Source organism: Sipha flava, unplaced genomic scaffold (genome assembly GCF_003268045.1).
Source record: "Sipha flava isolate LNK unplaced genomic scaffold, YSA_version1 179_pilon_pilon, whole genome shotgun sequence".
Taxonomy (NCBI): domain Eukaryota; kingdom Metazoa; phylum Arthropoda; class Insecta; order Hemiptera; family Aphididae; genus Sipha; species Sipha flava.
This window is the reverse complement of record NW_020272149.1, coordinates 652,806-676,238: the sequence shown is the minus strand read 5'-3', so window position 1 is coordinate 676,238 and position 23,433 is coordinate 652,806. Positions and strand designations below refer to the sequence as shown.

Sequence of the window (23,433 nt, the reverse complement as noted above, 5' to 3'; positions counted from 1 at the left end):
ATGAACAGTTTATTTGTATGAAACGAATTACCTCAGTCAATGCTGAAAATATTTTTAATGTATTGAGTGATACTATTTATGATTATAACATAAAATGGGAAAATTTAGTTTTGGTTTGCTTTGATGGTGCTTCAACTATGTCGGGAAATACCGCAAGTGTACAGGCTAAATTTAAAGAAAAAAAATTAAAAACTATATTTTATACATTGTTATGGCCATTGCCTAAATTTAGTTATTGTTGACTCTATCGGGAAAGACAATAGAATTACATTTGACTTTTTTGGGTACATACAGTTAATATATAACTTTGTTGAAGGAAGTTGTGTACGCCATGCAGTTTTTAGAAAAATAATTAATTCTACAAATGCAAAACTTAAAACGTTGAAGTCTGTATCAACCACTAGATGGGCATGCCACTCTGAAGCTGTAAGTGCGGTAAAAGCTAACTCTTCTTCTCTTTTAATTGCGATTTATGAAATAACTAATTGTATAATTTTTTTGATCTGTTGAAATAAAGGATACATTTTATATTAATTGATATCATTGCTGTTTTCAATAGTTAACATTAATCAGAAGTGGGATGAATGCCGATAAGACCGTATAGTTCGATTTTGATTTTTTTTCTAACGTGACCGACTATTACGCGAGTGCGACGGTGATAGTGCGTGCGTGTGTTATTCAAAGATCTGTATAACCATTCTACCGAAGAAAATTGCGTTTCATAGATCGAGTACGATCAAAGGATTACACTGTTATTTCATAGTCTAGAGGCGCTGTATGGTTCAAAACTATTCACTACGTTGGACTTGGCCTCTGGATACCTTCAAGTTCCACTGAGTGAACAAGCAAAAGAGAAAACTGCTTTTATTACACCAAGTGAAACTGGGCAATTTGAAAGAATGGTTTTTGGACTTTTGAATGCTCCTTACGAATTTTCAAGATTGATGCAACGGGTCATGCAACCACTACGTAATAAGGTCGCTCTGTGGTACCTATTCGACATACTTATACCTGCTACATCATTTGAAGATATGTTAAGTCGATTACAGAAAGTATTAGAAGTTCTACAAAATGCAAATCTAACACTCAAGATGAATAAATGTAATTTGTGATTTAAACAAGTCACCTATTTAGGGTTTATATTGTCAACAAATGGGCTAGAACCTGGAGCTCAAAAGGTGTCGGCGATACAACAAATAGAATCACCAAAAAACCGCCATGAATTACGGCGTTTCTTAGGACTGACAGGATTCTTTCGACGGTTCATACAAAAGTACGCTCAAATAGCTGCACCAATAAGCGAATTATTAAAAGGCACAGTATCGTTCAGTTGGGAATTCAAACAAGAAAAAGCCTTTCAAACATTGAAGAAGAATTTAATTGAAAATCCAATACTTCAGTTGTTTAATCCAAAAAGTGAGACTGAATTACATTGTGATGCAAGTAGTCTTGGATTAAGTGGAATGTTATTGCAACGTGGAACTGATGGACATTTTCACTTAGTTCACGCAATCTCAAAGAAGGCTACTGTGGTAGAGAAGAATTACCATTCCAGCAAAATGGAACTGATGGCAGTTGTGTGGAGTATCAACCGACTAAGACCATATCTGGCTGGTGTGAAATTTACAGTGGTGACGGACTGCCAGGCATTGGTCCATTTAAATGCCAAAAGGACTTCAAATCCACAGATAGCAAGATGAGCGACACTTCTGAGTGAGTATGATTTTGAAGTAAGACATCGTCCAGGTATGAAAATGGCCCACATAGATGCACTGAGTAGGGTACCCATTGAACAACCAACCGATACAGAAAATGAGTTAATAAGCAATAAAATGGGTGTGATGCTTACCATGACCGAAGAAAAACATGTGATAACCTTGCAAAGAAGTGATCAACAATTGAGGGAAATAATAGACACTCTCACGAAGTCAAAGGAGCCAGAAAAACAGAAGTTAAGTGATTTTGAGTTGAAAAAAGAGATACTGTATCGAATAGTTCGAGTAAAAGGAGAACTGCGTTCATTGTGGATGATTCCAAATGCAATGTGGAAGGCGATAGTCATAAAATTTTATGATCACATGGGACATTTTGCGGTTGATAGGACGGTGGAAAAGATATTGGAGCAGTACTCTTTTTCGGCAATGAGGAAGTATGTTAGATATCATGGAGACTACAACCAATAAAACCTGATTGGAGACCATTTGATGTTGTTAATATAGACCATTTAAGATCATATATTAAGAGTACATAGGGTAATGCATATATCATTTTGATAATAGACAATCTAACTAAATATGTAAAACTATACGCTGTCAAAAATACTTGTGTCAAATCCTTGCTCAAAGTCATGAAAATGTTTGTGTTAATGTTCGGTGTACCACGGAGAGTGATCACGGATCGAGGAACAGCATATACATCAAGGCAGTTTGAGATGTATTGTGCAGGACAAGGTATCAGACACTCACTGATTTCAGTAAGGCATCCTCAAACCAACGGTCAAATGGAGCGAGTTAATGGAACACTGGTACCATTACAAGTAACTGCAGAGACAGAAGTAACGTGGGACAAGAAAATAGCTGAGATGGAATGTCAACTAAACAACGCTATAAATAAGACAATTGGAGACACACCTTTTCATGTGTTATATGGCTACTATCCAAGTGTAACAGATCTTAAGTCATGCGGTAACAGAACCAAAATATGAAGATGTCTGATTACTCCAACAAGAAATCAGACAACAAATTATTGGCAGAACACAATTTGTGGACAGAAAAACACGCATCAAATCATGGAAAACTTATATAGTATGAAGTAGGAGAAGTTGTATAACCACAAGTATTGGGGACTCTACTAGGTTACAACCTAGGTATAGAGGACCACTGGTAATCACCAAAGTGCTTCCACATGATGCATATTGAGTTGTAGCCATACGGAATCAAAAAAATCGACAATATGCAACAAATTTAAAAGGATATCATTTAATTGATGAAATGGAAGACCAACAGTTCAATGAATCAGAATCGGCTGATGAGGAGACAGATCAACAATTTAGTGAACCAGGCGAAGCGAATGAGGAGGAGCCAACAAGCCGGATGAGCTAGATGAAGAAGACATAATCATTCAATCCGAAGGGAGACCTGTGAGGAACAGGAACAAGCTAGCATACTTGACTGACTATTGTAATTGATGAAACTGAATCAATTCACTACTACTTGTTATTATTATTATATATATATATATATTTTGTTTCTTATGTTATGTGCTGTATTTTATAATAAGCCCAAGTGAGGACACTTGCGTCAGGATAGTCGAGTATTAAATATTTTTTTTTTATTGTAAGAGGCAACACTGACCTAACCCGAGATACAGGTCAGTGAAGAGAGCAACTAAACAAGAGGGTTTGTTGTGTCTGTATGTAAGGTGTAAAGTGATGTTACATGTATTATTAATTGTATTAATTAATTGTATTATTATTAATAATCTTGTTATGTGTAATTTTATTGATCTGTTAAATAAAGAATACATTTTATATTAATTGATATCTTTGCTGTTTTCAATAGTTAACACAATATATTGACACTTTTTAGGTGACAGTAGTTGTTTTTTTTTACTTTTATAATTTTAATTATTTACTATTATATTATTTTTATTTATGCTTAAAATCAGTTATGTATTAAACATTTAAATAATTTTATTTATGTTATTTATTTTTAATTTATACAATAAATTTTACCTACCTATTTACATATAAATATACATATATATACAGTGGCGTATATTCAATCTTGCTCTGGAGGGAGGGTTAACAAAAATAATTGTTATTTTTTTTTTTCGTTGCACAGATAAATAACTGCTGTAAATAGATATTATTTTATACAAATTTTTTACCAATTTACAGTTTACTTTTACAGTAAATTAATAGCTGTTGGAATATAAAAACAGTATAAGTTAACAAAACTTTTCAAACACCTATCAATATAATTATTTAATTATTATAATATTTGTATAGTTGTATATTTTAAGTTCAAAGCGTAATAATGAAACTACGAATATATTTCACGTCATCAATAATAAAACAATTTTCTTTGTTTTTTGGCCCTGGAGAGGGGTTTGAACCCGGAAACCTCTCCCCCTGTATGTACGCCGCTATATATATAATTGTTTCTTAAATTATTTAACTTGAGAAAATTGTATTATTATATTCCTATACATTCGTGTTTTTAGATTATGAATATAATATGTTCGCTCCAATATGCGCGATATTATTAAAATCATTATTATTATTCTAATTAGCGTGGTGGCGACTCACTCTTCTTATCTGTTTCCCTCTTCCGGCTCCCCAACTGTATATGTGAATTTTAATTACCTGTTTATATTCTTATTATTCGTATTGCCGTATGTTAGCTTGAAAATTATTATCTGTCTTTTTCCTATTTATTTTTGTACGGCGGCCAACACCCTTTTTTTGGTCTTTTTCTTTGTCTTTTGTTGTCGTTCGTTCGTCGGTTGCGATTGTTGCACCACGATCTAACATTATTATTTTTGTCGCCGTCGTTCGTTTTTTTGGTTGTTGCTATTGAAGCACAATTTGAACATTTTGTTCTTTAAATTATTATTATTATTGTCGCCGATGTGGCGTAAAGTATACATCTAATTGTGAGTAATAATAATAGATTGTTTTTCACCAATTCATCAATAAAAAAAAGATCTCATCTTCATCTACGTCGTTGTGAATTATTATTGTCTGCGTGTCCACCCTCTACAAATGATCGTGAGTTCTATTCAATAAAATTTAGTGTAACTGCTGTGCCACTGATCACTAGACGTTCGGGTCATCATATCGTCCACCGTCAAAACGTAAGACCGCCAGCGTCCGGTGTGGTGTGTGAGAGGCCGTCCAGGTTGTCCAGTTACCAATCACCGTAAATTGTAGTTACCATCTTTATCATCGTCGACCATATATTTACATTGTGAATTGAGTGTTTAGGTTTAAGGTATTTATCCGATTTGTGTGAACTCTACTGGGTCATTGCACCAGACCGAATCGACCAGTAGAGCATCCCCCCTTATAACTAGCCTCTTATTCCTATTTCCCTTGTTTAGAATAATAACGTGATCCATTCCTTCGACGTCGTTGCCACAGTCGTTGTAGAAACACAGCCGCCCGCCATAACCGCGGAGTCCATTAAGCTGTCTATTAAGTTGCCTACACACGACGCCGCAAAAATAATCAATAGATTAGATTCTTGATTTAATTTAAATGTATACAATTACGTAACATAATGAAAAAGCTTATCTTTTCAAATTATGTATTTTTCTTTTCCTGGAATCACTACTAGTTACAAATAACCTATTTTATTTATCATTCAACAATTCTATGTTAATCATCAATATATTTTAAAATTAATAAATAAATATACGTAATTATTATTGTACACAGAAAATAAATAATAGGTAGTATATTACAGGCTAACTATAGATACATTCAGATTTCTGCTCTTAATAATGATTTTATACTAAACAAATTAATTAAAATTAGATTTGTTTAAATCATTGTTTCTCAACCTTTTTAGTGTCGCGACCCCCAAAATAGGTATAAAATATGGTCAATCACTTCATGACCCCCTACCCGCCATCTATATAAGGTAAAAATTTAATTTGAATTTGTATTTTGTAAATCAGCGTTTTATAATTTTTGACCTACGCGACCCCCTTAGGGGTCGCGACCTCCTGATTGAGAAACGCTGGTTTAAACAATTAAAGAAAAACATTGACTACTACTGACATTTTTCCGGAAATATTTTGAATTTAAAAGACAGTTACATTTTTATTACATAATATGAAATTGTATTTTAATAAAATATAAATATTTTATTTTTAAAATATTTAATATGTTTTTTGGCTACTAAAAAAGTATTATAAAAAACAATAAAAACGATTAGAATTTTTTTATTAAAACCTAAATGATGTTTTTATAACATAATTTACAATTTTATGTTAAAACATTATAATGAATAATTAGTCTGTTTCTCATAGACATAATAATAGATGATATTTATTATGTCTATAGACATATATGCTGTTTTCGAACAAATTAATATTGTTACGATATTTAAACTTGGGTTAAATGATAACAATGAAAAAGGAGTCTATTTGCACTTCAATTTTAGTTTTGAATGCCGCTTCTATATTAATCTATGGCATCATTAAATAAGTGATAAATGTTATTATATAATAAGTGATGTAACAAATAAAATAAAAGATCCAATGATATTTCTCCTCACGAAAACCTTTTGAAAAGAAAGTAAAGTGACATGGCACGAATCCTTCTTTTTCGACAACAAAGTTTTTTGCTACTGTTAGAGATAACCTCAATATTGGTGATTTTGACTTTGAATTCAGATTGTTGATTATAACCCTTTCGGTTATGTTATTAATCGTTAGTTCAAGTATCGTCTCATCCTGATAAATATCCGAGGCTACGTTCAATGATCCGTATTCTTCTTTCATTTTTTCGTCGAGTTTTTTATTTATACTACTGTCTACTAAGCATTTATTTTCTAAAACAAAATATCATCAATAAATTTAGAATAAAAATAAATTGAATTGGTGTGCGGTAATGGACATGATATGCGCAGGTAATTTTAATTTTTTAAATATTGTTTTATTGTCACCGTCGGTAATTGGTTCTGAAAGAAACTTTATTTAATACATCTAATAGTATTTAAATAATCTGATCATATTGTATTATACAGCGTACTCAAACTGTGCTCCACGGAGCCCTTGGGACTCAATTAATTTTATCATAGAAAATGTAAAAATGTAACTATTATTGACCGTTATTTAAAACAATTAGCATATATATTTTTACAAGATTTCGTCACTCAAATATAATTCACCAGTACATATACAAACAGTAAGTCCCCATAGGAAAATATAATTTTTAAATATTAGATAATATGGATTTCCATTCAGTGGCGTAGATACAATTATTTCTAGGGGGGTGTTTAAGAGTCAATTCATAATATTTTTAGTATATCTAAATACGAGGTCCTGTATAATAATATTACATTTAAAAATGTGTTATTATTATGTCCCGTATTTAATGAAAATAATTAACTAAATAAATTATTTAATACATATCTAATCATAGTAAAATTAAAATATAATTTTACTATAATATGTAAATATTAATAAATAATAATTAAATATCATTAAAAAAAATCTGGGGGGAAATCCCTTACCATCCTCCCGTAACTACGCATTCTCATTCCAGTTATTTCCAGGCCAGATATATTGCATATAAATATAATATTAAATATAAACTATCTCGTTAAGAGTTTCCTTCTATATAAATACATATCATATGTAATATCATTAATTATAAATACTATTTATAATCTCTTATCTTAAACCTCCACTCGTCTCGATTTTCTGCATCCTCTACGCATACATCAACAGCCTTCATATTTCTTTTAATCTTATCCAACCATCTCTTTAGTCTTTCTCTTCCTCTTTTCTTTCCAACGTTAATTTTCATAACTACTCTTACTGCTTTTGTTTCCTCTCGCCTCATCATTTGCCCAAACCATCTCAGTTTATCTTTTAGTTTAATTGAATGGCTAAAAATGAAACTATAATTTTTTTTCAATTTTTCCGGGCAGGGGGGTGGTATAGGTGCAACTAGGGGGACTAAGATTTAGCCCCCTTCCCATAAATATTCCATGTCATACATGGTATACTGCATACATCATACTTAAATTACAATAGTCTCACATACAAAAAAAAGACACACTACAGTAAGTCCAATTTGGTTCAGAATCTAAAATATATTAACATAATATATAAAAGTAGGAGTAATCTACAGGTTATTTTAAGTTTTTAAGCCCCCTATATATTTTAGTTGCGACCGTAGGGATGTGAGATTTTTGAAAATCTAAAAAGGGCGTTGAGTAAAAAATGGTTGGGTATCACTGACAACTAAATATTCCTTGTGATTTTTCTTCTCTATATTGCGTTTTCACATTTTTATTGAACCATAATTTCTTTGTTTGAAATTCTCTACCTATCATCTTTTCGACCGCTTCTTGAATCACGTTCTTCAAGTTGCTTCATCTTTTTTCTATACACTTATTTATTTCCCTAAGTGTAGTGATTTTATCTTTTTATCTATGCATGCTGCACATTTTTTACAAAACCCATGATATACAAGTTTTTGCACATCGTACCGCCCTTTATTATTCATTATTGTTGTCTCACGTGTCTTTTTAAGGGTAGCTTTGACCTTAATTATCACTAATATGTGGTCTGTGCCGCAATCTGCTCCTCGCACAATTCTGACGTCTAGTACTGTGTTTGCTAACTTTTTTTTTTAAACTTTTTTTGTGTTTGTTAAACTAACGTATTCATCAATACGTGGTAAATTCGATTAAAATATTATCCATCAGGGGATCTCCAAGTACCTTTATGAATATCTCTTTGTGAGAACATGGTTCTTTTTATTCTTAAGTCCTTTTCCATTGCCAATGTTACAAGTCTATTATTCCATTGTCATTCGATACTTGGTTCAGACTATGAGTGCCTATGATAGGTTAATAATTAGTAATTATTAATTACGTATTAAATTATCGGCTTGTTCTTTCCTTGTCCGCGGCCGGCCGGTTAAAATTCACCCGCAGGCCGTCATTTGGTGACCCCTGATATAGATGGTTGATACTACATAACACACATTACTGAACCACAGCAATAAAATTCTAGATACGCCACTGGTTCGAACAGTATAATATTACTTGTTAGATCGATATTATAAATCATATTTAATTAAAAGTTATTCTTTAGGTAACGAAGACCGCATTTTTATTTCGTTAGAATAGGTTCCTGAAAATGAGTTTGAGTTCTTTGTTTCGTCCAGAAATTAAAAAATATTAAATTATTGGTTTGTGCTGAAAGTCACTTGACTGAGCAAAATAATAGTGTATTATAATTATAAATCAATAGTAATATTTACGTTTTAATATTCGTGAAACTAATTTTTCCGAATCAGGATTTCCGTAACAGAATCCTAACTGCAATTTATTATTTGTAATACATTTCTTAGTGCAACAATCATCATTTGTATAACATTTATTGAAATCTTCTTTGCATATTTTTTCGGTACAGTATGTTTCTAAATTAAAAATAAAAAAACACATTACATATATTTAATATACATACAGTATTTAACATTCAATAAAAGGTAGTATAATCAATATTAACTGTAATTGTAATTTTTTAATTACATAATGGATATATTAATATAATAGACTAGAATATTATGTGTTGAGGCACGCATAGCCTATGATTATCGATCATGGGTGTATCGTTGTATATATTGATAAACAATTTAATTGGAATATTACGAAAATATTTTGTAAACAAAGAATATCTTATAGCATTCAAAATTGATATTTCCTTTTCAATTAAAAACAAAACTTATACTTTAGGATAAACGTCATAATATTCTGAGTTTTATGTGATAAAAACAGATTTTTATTGGAAAGTAATAAAAAAGATCGGTTGTAATCTCGGCCCGATAATATTTACAGGTGAAATAAAATGGCGATGTATAAACCACAAATGTGTAGCTTTTTTAAAAACGTTTGGAATAAATAATGACATTACGGAGAAAAATGATGATCATCTGCATGAACCTATCAGGGACCAAGTACTACAACGACAGTGTGTTACCACCGTGGCCAAACACAAAGGAACTGAGGATATCTGCAGTAGGCCAAACAATATTTTTTGTAGTGCAGTAAACAATGTACCTGACGCGCAAGATCTACAAGTAAGTGATATTCAGGGTATTGGGACAAAATATCCTATAATAAAATATTCAAGTCAAAATATCCAAATAAAAAAAAATTATAAAAATCTGTATTATTAATACCTGTATAATTTTTTTTTTTTTTATTTGAATACATTATTGTTCATTTTTAGATTACATTTTAATAACATTTAACATTAATAATACTTTATAATACAGTTATAAAATAATAATAAAAATAATATGTTGTGTTATATAATAATTACATCTTTAATTTTATGTAGTGCGTTACAACGTAACATAGTTATATTTATACTAATATTATTTTATGACTATACTATAAAATATTAAATAATGTTAATTTTGATTTAAAATTGAACGATGTAACTAAATAAAAAATAAATAAAAAAATAAAAAAATTATGTACAGATATACCTACAGATTTTTATTATTTTTTTATTTGGATATTTTGTCCTATACATTGGTTATTTTATCCCTGGATATTTTATCCATTGGATATTTTAACCTTGGATATTTTGACTTGAATATTTTAATGCAGGATATTTTGTCCTAGATTCGATATTCAGTATGTTAAAAGAAATATATACAACGCCTCCTCGTTGTGTCCTCTGGGTAATGCTAAATGGTTCTCAAAAATATCATAAGAAAATTATACCAATGTACATTTTTATCCGGGCTGAGTTTACACCTAAATTATTTCTACCTGCAAAAACCCCGGGCCGAATTTACACTTAAATTATTTTTACCTGAAAAAAACATGGGCCGAGTTTACAATCGATCATTTTTACTATACAATTTATAAAATCAGCGACAACACAAGCTTAAAATGTTAAAGAAATCGATTTAAATTCGTCAGTTTAAAATGTGGCAGTATATTTAATAACGATTTTAAAAAACAACACGAAGATAAAGTACACAGTGAAAGTCAGTTAATATTAAATTTGTTGGTGCTCCCGATAACCCTTTTCAAAGTGCAGCTAAGACTTAAAAAATCGTAGAAAAACGAAATTTGGTAAGTACCTATTATAAATTATAATTATTATTAAGTTCAACAATAATTGTAGATGTTATTAAAATATGATTAAATGTTATACCTACTATTATATTACAATGTCAGTAAATTTTAATTATGTTATTATGTTACTATTTGTTTATTAAATAAACATTATTTCTATAAAGGACAAAAAAAATAATTTTTGCTTTAATGTAAAAAATTAAAATAAATTTATTAGTAGTTGTTTATTATGTTATACACTTTTACACAACAGTTTTAGTAATATAATTCAGTTCGTTATCGGCAGCCGGCGCGGCAGGTTCGATAAAGTTTCCGTTCCGTAAATAACGTTAAGTGCAAATCGCATTCGTATAAAGTGTTTCAAATGCCTTCTGGACAAGGAGGGGCCGAAAAGATGGCCGCAGAAGCCTCGCGAAAGAGGAAAATGAAAGAAAATCTCTCCCCAAAGTCTCCAACAAGTCCTCAAATAAAAATAAAAAACCGATACACACCGCTATCTAATCTTAATGACAACGTAGAAATAAATGATAACTCACTGGCTGTCACCGATAATACACATTCCGAGGTAAGGAAAATTCCACCCATATTCGTCCACAATATTACAAATTACTAACAGTTTCACTTATCCTTAGCATCTGTAGTTAACGATGATTAGGCGGTTGTGGCAACAATACAGACGACCGGAAGATCGTCGTTTACTTAACGCGTTAACAAAATAAGTACGTGATACCCTGGACAGTTATAGAATCAATTCATTCAAAAAATACTTATCTGAAATCCACCCAGCTGATCCAAATCTTTGGAGATGCACAAAAAGACTAATAAATAAGGATCAAAATAATATTCCTCCTCTTCATACCTCAACACAATTCAAAGCTATAACTGATGAAGAAAAATGTGAGCTATTTCCGTCTACTTTAGCAAGCACATTTAAACCTAACGACATATTTCATCAGTAAACCTGCGACTTAGTAAAAAACAGCGCATTAATGGAAGATTTCGCAATCAAAAATATGCTTGCATTTATTAACCCTACGGAAATTAAAAATAACATAAAATTACTGCCGCATAAGAAGTCACCTGGCGCGGACCTAATAACCAATCAAATGCTCATAAAACTTCCCAATAAAGCAATAATCTTTCTAACGAATCTGTTCAATGGCCTACTCACTATTGGTTACTTTCCACTTAGCTGGAAAAAGGCAATAATAATTTTGTTAAATAAACCGGGTAAAGACAAGTCAAACCCAGAAAATTATAGACCGATAAGCTTATTGTCGGCATTCTCCAAACTTTTCGAAAAATCTATACAAAGTCATCTTTTAGAATATCTTAACTCAATCGAAGCGATACCAAAGTTCCAATTTGGGTTTAAATCACACCATTCTACTTCACAGCAACTACTCCGTCTCACTGAAACAATTAATAACAGTTTTGAAAATAAAAATCACACAGGTGCAGTTTTTTTGGACATCGTAAAAGCGTTCGATCGTTTTTGGCACGATGGTCTTTTCTATAAATTAAAATGCGTAATCATACCAAAATATATTCTGCACATTTTAAAATCCTTTCTCGACGATAGATGTTTTGTTGTCAGAATAAACGATACGCAATCATCTTGCAGACCTATTCAAGCTGGAGTTCCTTAGGGATCCAAACTAGGACCAATTCTGTTTAATTTTTACATCTCAGATATTCCACAAACTACGGACACAAACATCGCCCTATTTGCTGATGATACCACCATCTACTGCAATTCTTCGGATACTCAAATAATTACCACCGCACTCCAAAATCATCTCAATAAAATTTCACTATGGTGCCTAAAATGGAAAATTATCATAAACCCTTCAAAAAGCCAAGCGGTATTATTTTCCCTACGCAGAACTCAAACACTTCAACTAGTTACGTTCGACAACGCGCCAATAGGTTGGAAATCGTCGGTAAAATACTTAGGCGTTATCCTCGATAAGAAACTAAGCTGGTGGCCTCATATATCGACTAAACTCCAGCAAGCATACCAACGATTAGGGGTTCTCTTTCCAATATTAAATAGAAAATCGACTATTAGTAAAAAATGCTCACTTATTATACATAAACAAGTACTGAGACCTTTAATATTATACGTAAGTCCTATATGGGGCAGTTGTGCCAATAGTCACTTAAATAAAATTCAAATTTATCAAAACAAAATACTCCGCATAATAACTGATGCTCCCTGGTTCGTTCGCAACAAAGCCCTGCATAATGACCTGAAAATTCCTACTACTAACGTGTACATAAATCATATAGCAAACAGATTCTTTCACTCTCTTAAGAACTCGAATGGCGCCGTCCACTACAACTTAACCGAAAGTCCACCAAAAATTCGCCGTCTCAAGAGAGACCCCACGACCGAATTAAATTACCTACCACCAATCACTGCCACATCGAATACATCAAGCCAGAAAAATTATATTTTTAACCTATATTTAACAATATTTTATTAACATAATACTTAATATTTTATTTTATATTTAATATCTCGCTAATCATATTTTAATTAACATTTTATATTACATTATTATATCGCATTTATGTAAGTAAGAAAATTGCATGTATATATTATCAATAGGCTTAGATAATAAAAAAAAAAAAAAAAAAAAGTAATATAATTATTAATTATACATTTTTATTATGGAAAAATAATACTTCAAATTCAATAGTAAATAACGATATAAATAATATTGTTTCTGAAAAACTATTCGAAGATGAATTTGTTCAAAACGATCAAAATATTCATGTTGCTCATATTTCTGAGGTATCGTTGTGTATAATTTTCTTTATAAAATATTTTAGTTTTAGACAACTAATTTGCTATAATATGATTTTATTAGATCCATGTAACTTTTTTATCTCAATCAGTTCCAGTGGAAACCGATGATTTTAAAAAGGATGAAGTTAATTGATTATCGTGTGCTGATAAATTAGAAAATATTGTTGCAAACTTAAGTGAGTTTTAAGTACCATATTACCTAAATTAAAATCAGAATCATTACCAAATCCAGTAATATTCCTATTGGAAAGCATTCAAATTATCAGTAGAATAAAATCAAATTCTAAAGAATTTTTAAAAAATGCTAATATTTTGTCTGAACAATTCTCAAAAGCATCTGAAAGTTCAAATCAAGTTAATAATATTTTTGATAATATTATAAATTATGATCCAGGTAGTCGTGGTTCTGTTGCTTCGAAATCTCAACGTCAATACCTTATTGCTTTAGGATCTCATCAGCCAAAATTAACCAAGTACCCAATTAATACTGCAATAAACAACATTAAATAACATAGTTTTAATCCTAAGTGGTATAATGAATACAGTATTGTGACTGATTCTGTATATTGTTTTGTATGCTCTTTGTTTTCTATTGGTCCAGGAAGAACTTTTGAAGATTCAGCATGAATGAAACAAGATGAAAAGCTATGGGATTAAAAAGCTGGGTAAACTTCAACAAAATTTTAATTGTATTTCTCATAAAACAGCATTAGATGATTATTATAAATTTATGACTACTGAAAATTGGATTGATATAATTTTAAACAAATCAAGTAGAAAAGAAGCAATTAAGTTGGAACAAGAAAAAGATTTTAACAAACAAATTATAATTATTTTATTTAATATAGCTCGAACATTATCACGACAAGGATTTCGAGGTGATGGTAACGAAAGTGGAGTAAATTTTATGCAATTGGTTAAACTTCTGTCTAGGCATAATCAATTAATCAAACGCTGGATTGAGGAGTTTTCATTGCGGTCATATAAAGTTACTTATTTAGGTCCAACATCTCAAATGAATTTATTGAATTACTAGCTAAAGAAACACGTAACATAATTGCAAAAGAGATAAAAGAAGCAAATATTTATTCAGTGTCTGCTGATACAACACCTGATTTATCACATCAAGACCGTTTAGCAGTAAGTGTACATTATGTAAATAGTCAAGGTAAAGCTGTTGAGCGACTTTTGGAGATGGAAAAAAAGAACAGATAAAACTGGTTTGGGTACAGCATCACAAATAATTAACATTTTAAAAAGTAACTTATTAAATCCTGGATTAATATTCTTTTAATCCTACGATTTTGCAAGTAATATGTCTGGAAAATACAACGGAGCCCATGTTAAACTTTCGGAACTAGTTGGTCACAAAATTACATTTATAACGTGCCAAGCTCATAGGCTGAACATGTTTTTATAACATAGTTGTGATGCTAGTAGTATAATTGGAAATACTATTAATACTTTGGACTGTCTTTATGCCTTTTTTTATTCAAGTTATAAAATATATGGCTTAATGAGCCATAAAATATATGGCTTATATACTTCATGAGAAAATTTCTAAAATTGAAAATGCATTACAATTAAGAAACTTGTCAAAAACTCGGTGGACTGATCGAGCTGAAAGCGTTCGGGCTGTATGAAATTATTTAGAACCTGTGATTGAAAGCCTTGATGAAATTCATTCATTAAACAAATTTTTTGATAAAGCAACAAGATCTAAAGTACTTGGTATTCGAAAACAAATACCTTATTTTGATTTTTTTGTTTCTTTATCATTTATGAAAAATATTATACACAAATTGAAGTTTCTCACCGAAACTCTCGAAGCAAAAAATTTATATATATTTGATGCAATAACTGTGATTGATAGCACAATGGAAATTTGACATAAATCAACTCTGATGATCACACAATGAACAATTTCATTGATAGCGCTAAGGAGTTTGCCAACTTACTTGGAAGAGTCCGAGAAGCTGATTTTAAAAACCATCATCGTAAAAGATTAGTTGTTAAACAATATGATTCTAATGCCACAACTCAAGCAGAATTCACAATGCATTAATTTTAAAGAAAAGAATTTAAAATGCTTCGATATTCTGTTGTAACTAACAAATGACAATATAAAATCATGTATTTCTTCTATTCAACCATTATTTACTTTATTTTCTCAACCATTTAATAAAAATAATGTTTCCTTAGATAATGTAAAAAAATCTATTTCTTTATTCTCATCAAACAGCGTAGATGCAAGTCTTCTAGATTAGGATTTAGTACAAACAGAACTAGAAATAATATTTAGTATGTTACGAGATGATAAAACATCATTTAATTCTTTAATGGAAAAAGCAAAAGAAGTGAAGCATATTTTACCATGTTCTTATTGTTCTTGGTATTGACTTCTCCTGTAACAGTCGCATCAAACGAAAGATCTTTTAGTAAACTAAAATTGATTAAAACGCATCTTAGATCAACAATTACTGATGAGAGATTAAATTCTTTGGTTTTATTAGGAGTAGAAAAATATATGGTTGACCAATTAGATATGAATAAATTAGCTCATCAATGGTCAATTTTAAAAAACCGACGTATATAAATTTAGTGCTTATTATAAATATAATATGTATTATAATTTTTTTTTTTGTATAAAAATATTATTTGAAGATTATATTATGTTACCAAATGATAATAGTTTTGTAAATATACAACACTGTTATACGTTATGTTATTGAATATATTTTATTGTAGTATACTTGTGAAGATATAATCCAAAAATATATAATATTTAACTATAAGAGATAGTAAAATAGAGAATATAATAAAATATTTAAGATTTTGTAATATTGTGTATAATATATTTACTGACTAGTATGCATGTAACCTGTAGGTAGTAGACAATTGTCGAGCGAAGCGAGAACATTTTTTTTGAGTTTGCACATTAATGCATCTCATCCCCCCCCCCTTATTATTTTGTTCGGGACGGCCCTGGTTAAATAAAATTATATATTTTACCTGTTATTTTTGCGGTTACAAAAACTAGTGCAATTAAAACTGAGGTAGATTTCTTCATTTTTATTTATTTTGTATGTGAAAACTTTAACACAATATTTATAATTTGATTTTCAATGGAAATACAATTGTAATGGTTGACAAAAAAGAAATAATAATATTTAAAAGTGACACGGTACTGATTTAGTTTTACGTATATTCTTTCTGCTATCACGTTTTAAATGAGATAAATTTAATACTAAGTATTTAAGTACACATTTTAATTAAGTTCAATCGATTTGTCGAGTTCAATGATAAATATGACAGAGATAATTGTGTTTATTTACTATACATTGTTATGCATTATTAAGGATACGTTTATAACTATAATTATAATTTATTAAATAAATATATATTGGATGGTTTCAATTTAATAATCTAATTTTCAAACTTCAAGTCATATAAAAACTTAACGTAAAATAATTGCTGTAAAGACTTACAATTTTTACATTATATTTATGCTTCTGTTTGATAAAAATGATAGTTTTGAAAAGATTTAGTTATTTTTGTACAATTTATTGATACTTCAAAATGTCATATTTTCATAGCTTTTTTTTTTTTGTAAAATGTTGATAAAATTATTTTAGCTGAACAAAAAGTCTTGTAATTTAATACATATATTTTATTAGTTATAGCGTTTGAATACAAAATTTTGGCAAAATGACAAAACTTACAAAAATTTGATACATTTCTTAAATATTTTCGAATCGAAAATTCTTAAAACTTTAAATTTTACGCCTAAGGCTTGAAAATTAGGTATAAGATTTTTCATAAGATTCATAATACTATGCAGTCATAAAAAAATAAAAAAATTAAAATGTTGCTCCTATCTTTCGGTGCTAGAAACGACATCACATTAGTCTCTTACGGGTTCCAGTTATGTTTCCTTTAAAAAGAGAACAAAAGACCTCAATAACTTGAGTCTCCTATAAACGGGGGTTGATAAAGGGCTTACAATCAAACTCATAAAAAAATTGGTTATTGAAACATAACATATATAAAAAAATTTTCATTGGATGGTTACAAAAAAGATATATGTGTTAGAAAATTATATTTTGACGAAATTTAGTATTTCAACCACTAGCGATTGATTTAAATATAGGAGGGATGTAGTTCGTTTTTTAACATGCATTTCAATCATTAAAATTATAATTTATGGTCATAGAATAAAAAATAATTGTACTAATTTTAAAACTAACCTTAAATCACTAATTCTATTTTTTATTTTGTTTATTTGCCACTTTGTCCAGCAATTAATTCACAGTTTTGTATATGATCTCGTAATGAACAGCCATAATAAGACTAAAACATTATAGCTTAAAGCAGCGGTTCCCAACCTGGGGTACGCGGAAAAAAAAATTGGGTAATAGCGAAAGATATTGAATTTGTTTTATATAAAACTTATGTTATTAACAATATAGGTTTGATACATGGGATTTTCTTAGTGAATCAGAGAAAGTCTGATGTGTGTTTGTAATTATAGGCACGATGTACCATCATTTTAATTTATCAAACCACTCAAAGACATGCCGAATTGCGGCATGAACACATATTTACACAATAACAAACTATAAAAAAATCAACCTTTCTTTTAATAACACTTTCATAAACCGTTAGGTATCCTCATAATGTAATAACACTTCATTCACCAATAACTTGTACACCAAATATCTGTAAAAGTATTGCCATATGTTACTTATATCATATTGATATTTATAATAATTTTCATTTATATAAATTATCAAAGGACTAAGACATACCGACTTGCGGTATGGACACGTAGTGACATTCAACACCCTTATAACAATATTTCCATATGTTCATATCATATCTATATTAATAATAATACTCACTCATGTAATTCTTCGCAAGACATGCCGACTTATGGTATGGATTTGTAAACATGTAATAAGCAACCAATAAATAATAAAATATACAGTTAACAGTTAGGAAAATCACACGAATCGATAATAATAAACAAAAATAAACGATAATGAACCAAATGGTACAAGTCATGCACAACCCTTCGGCACTTAGAGATCTAATAGATCAGCTAATAAGTCCAAAGACGTGGAAGTAGCCAACTTCGGTTTCACTAACCCACTGTTCAAATAATTCGACATGTTTATCGTTTATTTATTTTTATTGATATTTCATTAACGGTCAAATCGCCTTTTATAATACTCAATAATCAAGTAATAATCAAGTGCGCATGTTCGTTAAATCTACAACACATTTTATCGTTCATAATACACAATTAGTGTCCTACTGCACCTTATAATAAAGCATGAAGGATGGCATAAGACAGATATAGTTGGCTACAATAACAAGACATGCCTTTAGAAGCAGATGATGGTGATGTTGTCTGACTTGAAAAAATTCAAAGTTTTTATATAACAATAACCTATAGTCTATAGCTCAATTTGAGTACAATTTATTAATATAAGTACCATCTAATATTTTTAATACAAATCCTATTTAGACAAGGCTCACGTTAAGTTAAAACTTAAAATAAAGAACAACTCATTAAGGAAGTTCAACATTTATTATTTACTACAATTTTGTTGAATAGTTGCATCGTATATTATTTATATTTTATATATTTAAATGTATTTTGTATTTTATCAATTTGTACGGAAGATTTCTCTCAGTGAGATGAACCCAGATTAATAAAAGTATTTGATTCATCGATAGGAAATGTTCTTCAATTGACAAAAATTCGAAGAGTTTTATTAATAAATTAAAAATACTGCAATATATTTAAGTGTATTCTATGTTTACCTAATTGTTTGTTTTTACATCAATCTTAAAACTCATTTTATTGTTTAGAAACAAATTGCGTTATGTTACCTAATATTAATGTTCTGATAACCTGATGTTTACAACTTAATTATTATGCATGTAAATATTCTATTAAATATATTACAATTTAAACATGTTTTAAATTTATGCTTGAATTAGTATTGATAATCTGTAATTGTAATTGATAAGTGAGGTTGAAATATAGTGTTAAATTTAACATAGTTAAAAGTGGAGTATAGTCAATAATCTGTTATAAACTCGGAGAAGTAGGACTAGAAGTCGTATTATTCGACGTATATAACTTAAGTGTATTTTTTTTTTTTTGCTGGTAACCCCCTCAAAATCAAAATCTACACTACGGTGAGAGTTTAAATGAGATTTAATTTTGGGAGGAGTAGATGATTTACCTGCTCGCAAGTCGTTGCCCGAAAAAATATGTAATTAACGCGGCAATATAAACAATAGTTTCAAAGTACTCAGCGATAACCAAAAGAATCGCGACTGAACTCACTCCGATCAAAAAAATATTTTCAATGAGCGATTTTTTGTGAACAGGCGTCCGATTTTATCAATATTTTATTTTTTATATTTTGGTGTATTCGAAAATATTCATAACATTTTTGTTCATTTGAGTCCACTGTATACATTTATAAACTCTCCTTATTGTACTCTTTTTTCCAAAGATCATGTATCTATAAAGTACGCTTAGTTTCCTTTTTTTCAAGTTTTTTCTTCCTCTTCATCAAGAACCAGGGCCATCATAATTAATTCGTTTTCATTGAATTCACTAAATTTAATAAAATGTGTATTCAAAAACTTGAAATTTTAAAACTTAAACTGATACAACCGTTCCCTACGATATATTTCCCTACGTACTGAATGCTTATAATCAACAATTATCAGAACATTAAAAATCGAAACGGACCCGGATCGGATGTGTGTGTGAAAGGATTCTTATACTGTTATTATACTTGGGAGTACATATATACTTATATTTATCTTAAGCAATAGTTTTTTGTGTCGGTTTTTTGTTATATTTGTGTACACTCACGTATTTATTATTTTCATTTCTCTGTGTAAATAGTGAATAGAAAATTTGAAAAACTTTATTTTGTATTCACATTTTGTATTATTATAATAAGCAATGGCGTAGTTACGGGGAGGGTGTAAGGGGTTTCCACCCCCCACAGATTTTTTTTTAATATTTGATTATTATTTATTAATATTTACATATTATAGTAAAATATTTTGATTTTACTATGATTAGATATATATTAAAAATTGAGTAACAAAATAATTTTCATTAAATACGGGATATAATAATAACACCATTTTAAATGTAATATTATTACTAGGCTTAGGGACTTCTAGCATTTACATACTTATTTTAATTATTGTTAAATATAGCAGAGTGCGAAATAAATTTGTTTCTCAGTGTCATGATATCAGATCTAAAATTTGAATGTGCATATTTTTGCATATTTGATAGATTTTGCAGGAGAATGCATATTTTAAAAATTTTATGCTTATTTTACATATTTTGGCAAATTTTTCAAATTTAAAACTTAAAACTATAAATACAGTGGAACTTCGATAAGTCGAAAACCTTGATAAGTCGAAAAAAATTCCGTCCCCTTACGAAAACCTCGATCACTCGAAAAAAAAACTATAGATAACTCGAACATTCTGTGCTCCGGATATGACGGATAATGACAGATAATTTTATAAACATTTGTCTAATCGGCAAACGTTTGACGATTTTGTTAAAATCGACCATGACGTTGTCGTTTCTGGTATTCTGGCAGACGACGATATAACTGACTCCGTCCGTGGCACTGAAGATGTTGATGACATCGAAGAAGCATCATCTGAGCCTGTGCATCGTGTTTCAATGAAGCAAGCAACAGCAGCCCTCATATTGCTAAGGACATTCACCGAACAATTGAGTAATGTGGACGATAAAGTGTACTCTGCTTTAAATGTAAAAGAAAATACAATTGATAATAGTAAATCTCAAAATTTAAGTCAAAGTAAAATAATAAATTATCTTTTATAAAGTTGCAACACATGTTTTATTATATTTTTTTGTAATAATTTTTTTATTTAAATAATCTTTATAATCACATTTTTTTACATTGTATATACATATATACTAAGTACATAATAATTAAAAACTTTAATACATACATACATTTTTAAAACTCTTTAAGTCGAATTTTTTTTCTAAAACCTTGATAACTCGAAAACCTTAGTAAGTCGAAAAAATTGCATTTCCCTTAAATTTCGACTTATCGAGGTTCCACTGTACATATAACTATATATATACATATTTCAACCGATCGAAAAAATAAATGTACTAAGAGGACTTAATACTTCCAGTAATATGCTAAATGCAAGCTACCTCTCATATCTCGTTATAATTTTGTGTAAGTATAAATAATACTATAAACCCGTATCGACCGTTCTAATCTACTCGTATCTAATCTATCGATTTTACTCACTGGATATCGACCGGATGTCGATACAGAATAATAGATTATTTGTTTAGTATTCAGTTCAGTTGATTATTATCTGTCATTGTTTTTGCGTCTCGCAACCACGCAACGTCGAATCATATATAAAACGTCGTACAAATATATTTTGTAACATTATGTAATGCCGAAAGTATAACTGTCTATGAGTAGCCGACTATAAAGTTTTGTTTCGGAGTTTAAAGATACATTTACATCCGGTGGACCAGGGGCGTATTTAGACTTCTAGGGGGGGGGGGGGGGGGGCCACATTTTTTTTTTTTAATTCAGGCTCAAATGTACAAGTAAAATGTTTGGTAATATTTAAATCAGGTGTATCCTTAATATTTGTAGTTTTTTTTTTTTTTTAATCTAATGCCGGATCCACTTAGAATCGACTTTTATATAGTTATTTTTTAACACCTGTCTGTGTTTTAAAAGTTACGCTTGTGTTTTATTTGATTTTTCACCAAGTATGGACCCGACAAGAAGCCCGATTCAATATTCACAGCTACGTGTAATTTGATTTCATAGTAAAATGATCCACATTAAAAAAATTTGAAATGTATATCTCACATATAATTGATTCATTAAATATGAATTCAAGGGGGAGGGCAATCGTTCCTTCCCCCTTAAAATACGCCTCTGCGATGGACTCATTTTACTTTGTGTACTATATGGTCATTTTTTTTTTTAATGTATATAAATGCATATTATTATGCATATTTTAATGATTTTAGAAGCATATTTGCATGCATATTTATGTATTTTATAGAGCTATAAGTCCCTAAGCCTAATTATTACATATGACCTCATTTTAAGATATACTAAAAACACTTAAAAACTTACTCTTAAACACCCCCCCCCCCCCAGAAAAAAATTGTATATACGCCACTGATAATAAGTAATGCAATATTATTTATACAACGAACAATAACGATTGATTAAATAAATTATATACGCTGACTTTGTAGTGGTATAACTGATATTAAGTATACGTAGTAATGTTTTTTTTAATGAACATTTATACATCACATAATGAATATATTTGAATCCATTTTACAAATTAAAATACAAATCATCCATTGATGAAATATGTGTTTTAATTAATACGTGGCTGTAGAATGGGACCGATTATCCATATAATATTAAATTACCTTATACACAATTTAATTAAACGATAACTATCGTTTATTTTTGTAAATTTACTCCTAATTGAAAAAATTATGTTATAAATAATTAACATATACATTTACAATTTTTCATATTTAAGATTTGTGTATACCATAGATAGTTATATAATTTAATTTTACTTCTTAGTTTTTGTAAATCTAAACTCAATAGTTCTTTGAATAGAATCAGTGCAATGTATTTTAATCGAGAAATAAACTACATATAAATTAGGTGACTATTGAAA

The 23,433-nt window shown here is 29.6% G+C and overlaps 1 protein-coding gene across 2 annotated transcripts; it reads right to left on the bottom strand.

Annotated features, from left to right (window-relative positions):
• Nucleotides 1-6,000: 6,000 nt before the first annotated feature.
• LOC112680677 lies at nt 6,001-16,856 on the bottom strand. Of its 2 annotated transcripts, XR_003148335.1 has the most exons (4): nt 16,669-16,856; nt 16,030-16,061; nt 9,008-9,166; nt 6,001-6,560 (listed from the first exon to the last, which is right to left on the bottom strand). XR_003148335.1 is itself a non-coding variant. In XM_025550856.1 (3 exons), exons 1-3 carry the CDS (start codon nt 16,724-16,726, stop codon nt 6,196-6,198), a joined length of 582 nt encoding a protein of 193 aa, XP_025406641.1. In that variant the 5' UTR covers nt 16,727-16,817; the 3' UTR covers nt 6,001-6,195. The 2 variants fall into 2 exon arrangements, 1 of the variants encoding a protein (XP_025406641.1); XM_025550856.1 differs by lacking the exon at nt 16,030-16,061 and having other exon boundaries at nt 16,669-16,817.
• Nucleotides 16,857-23,433: the final 6,577 nt, after the last annotated feature.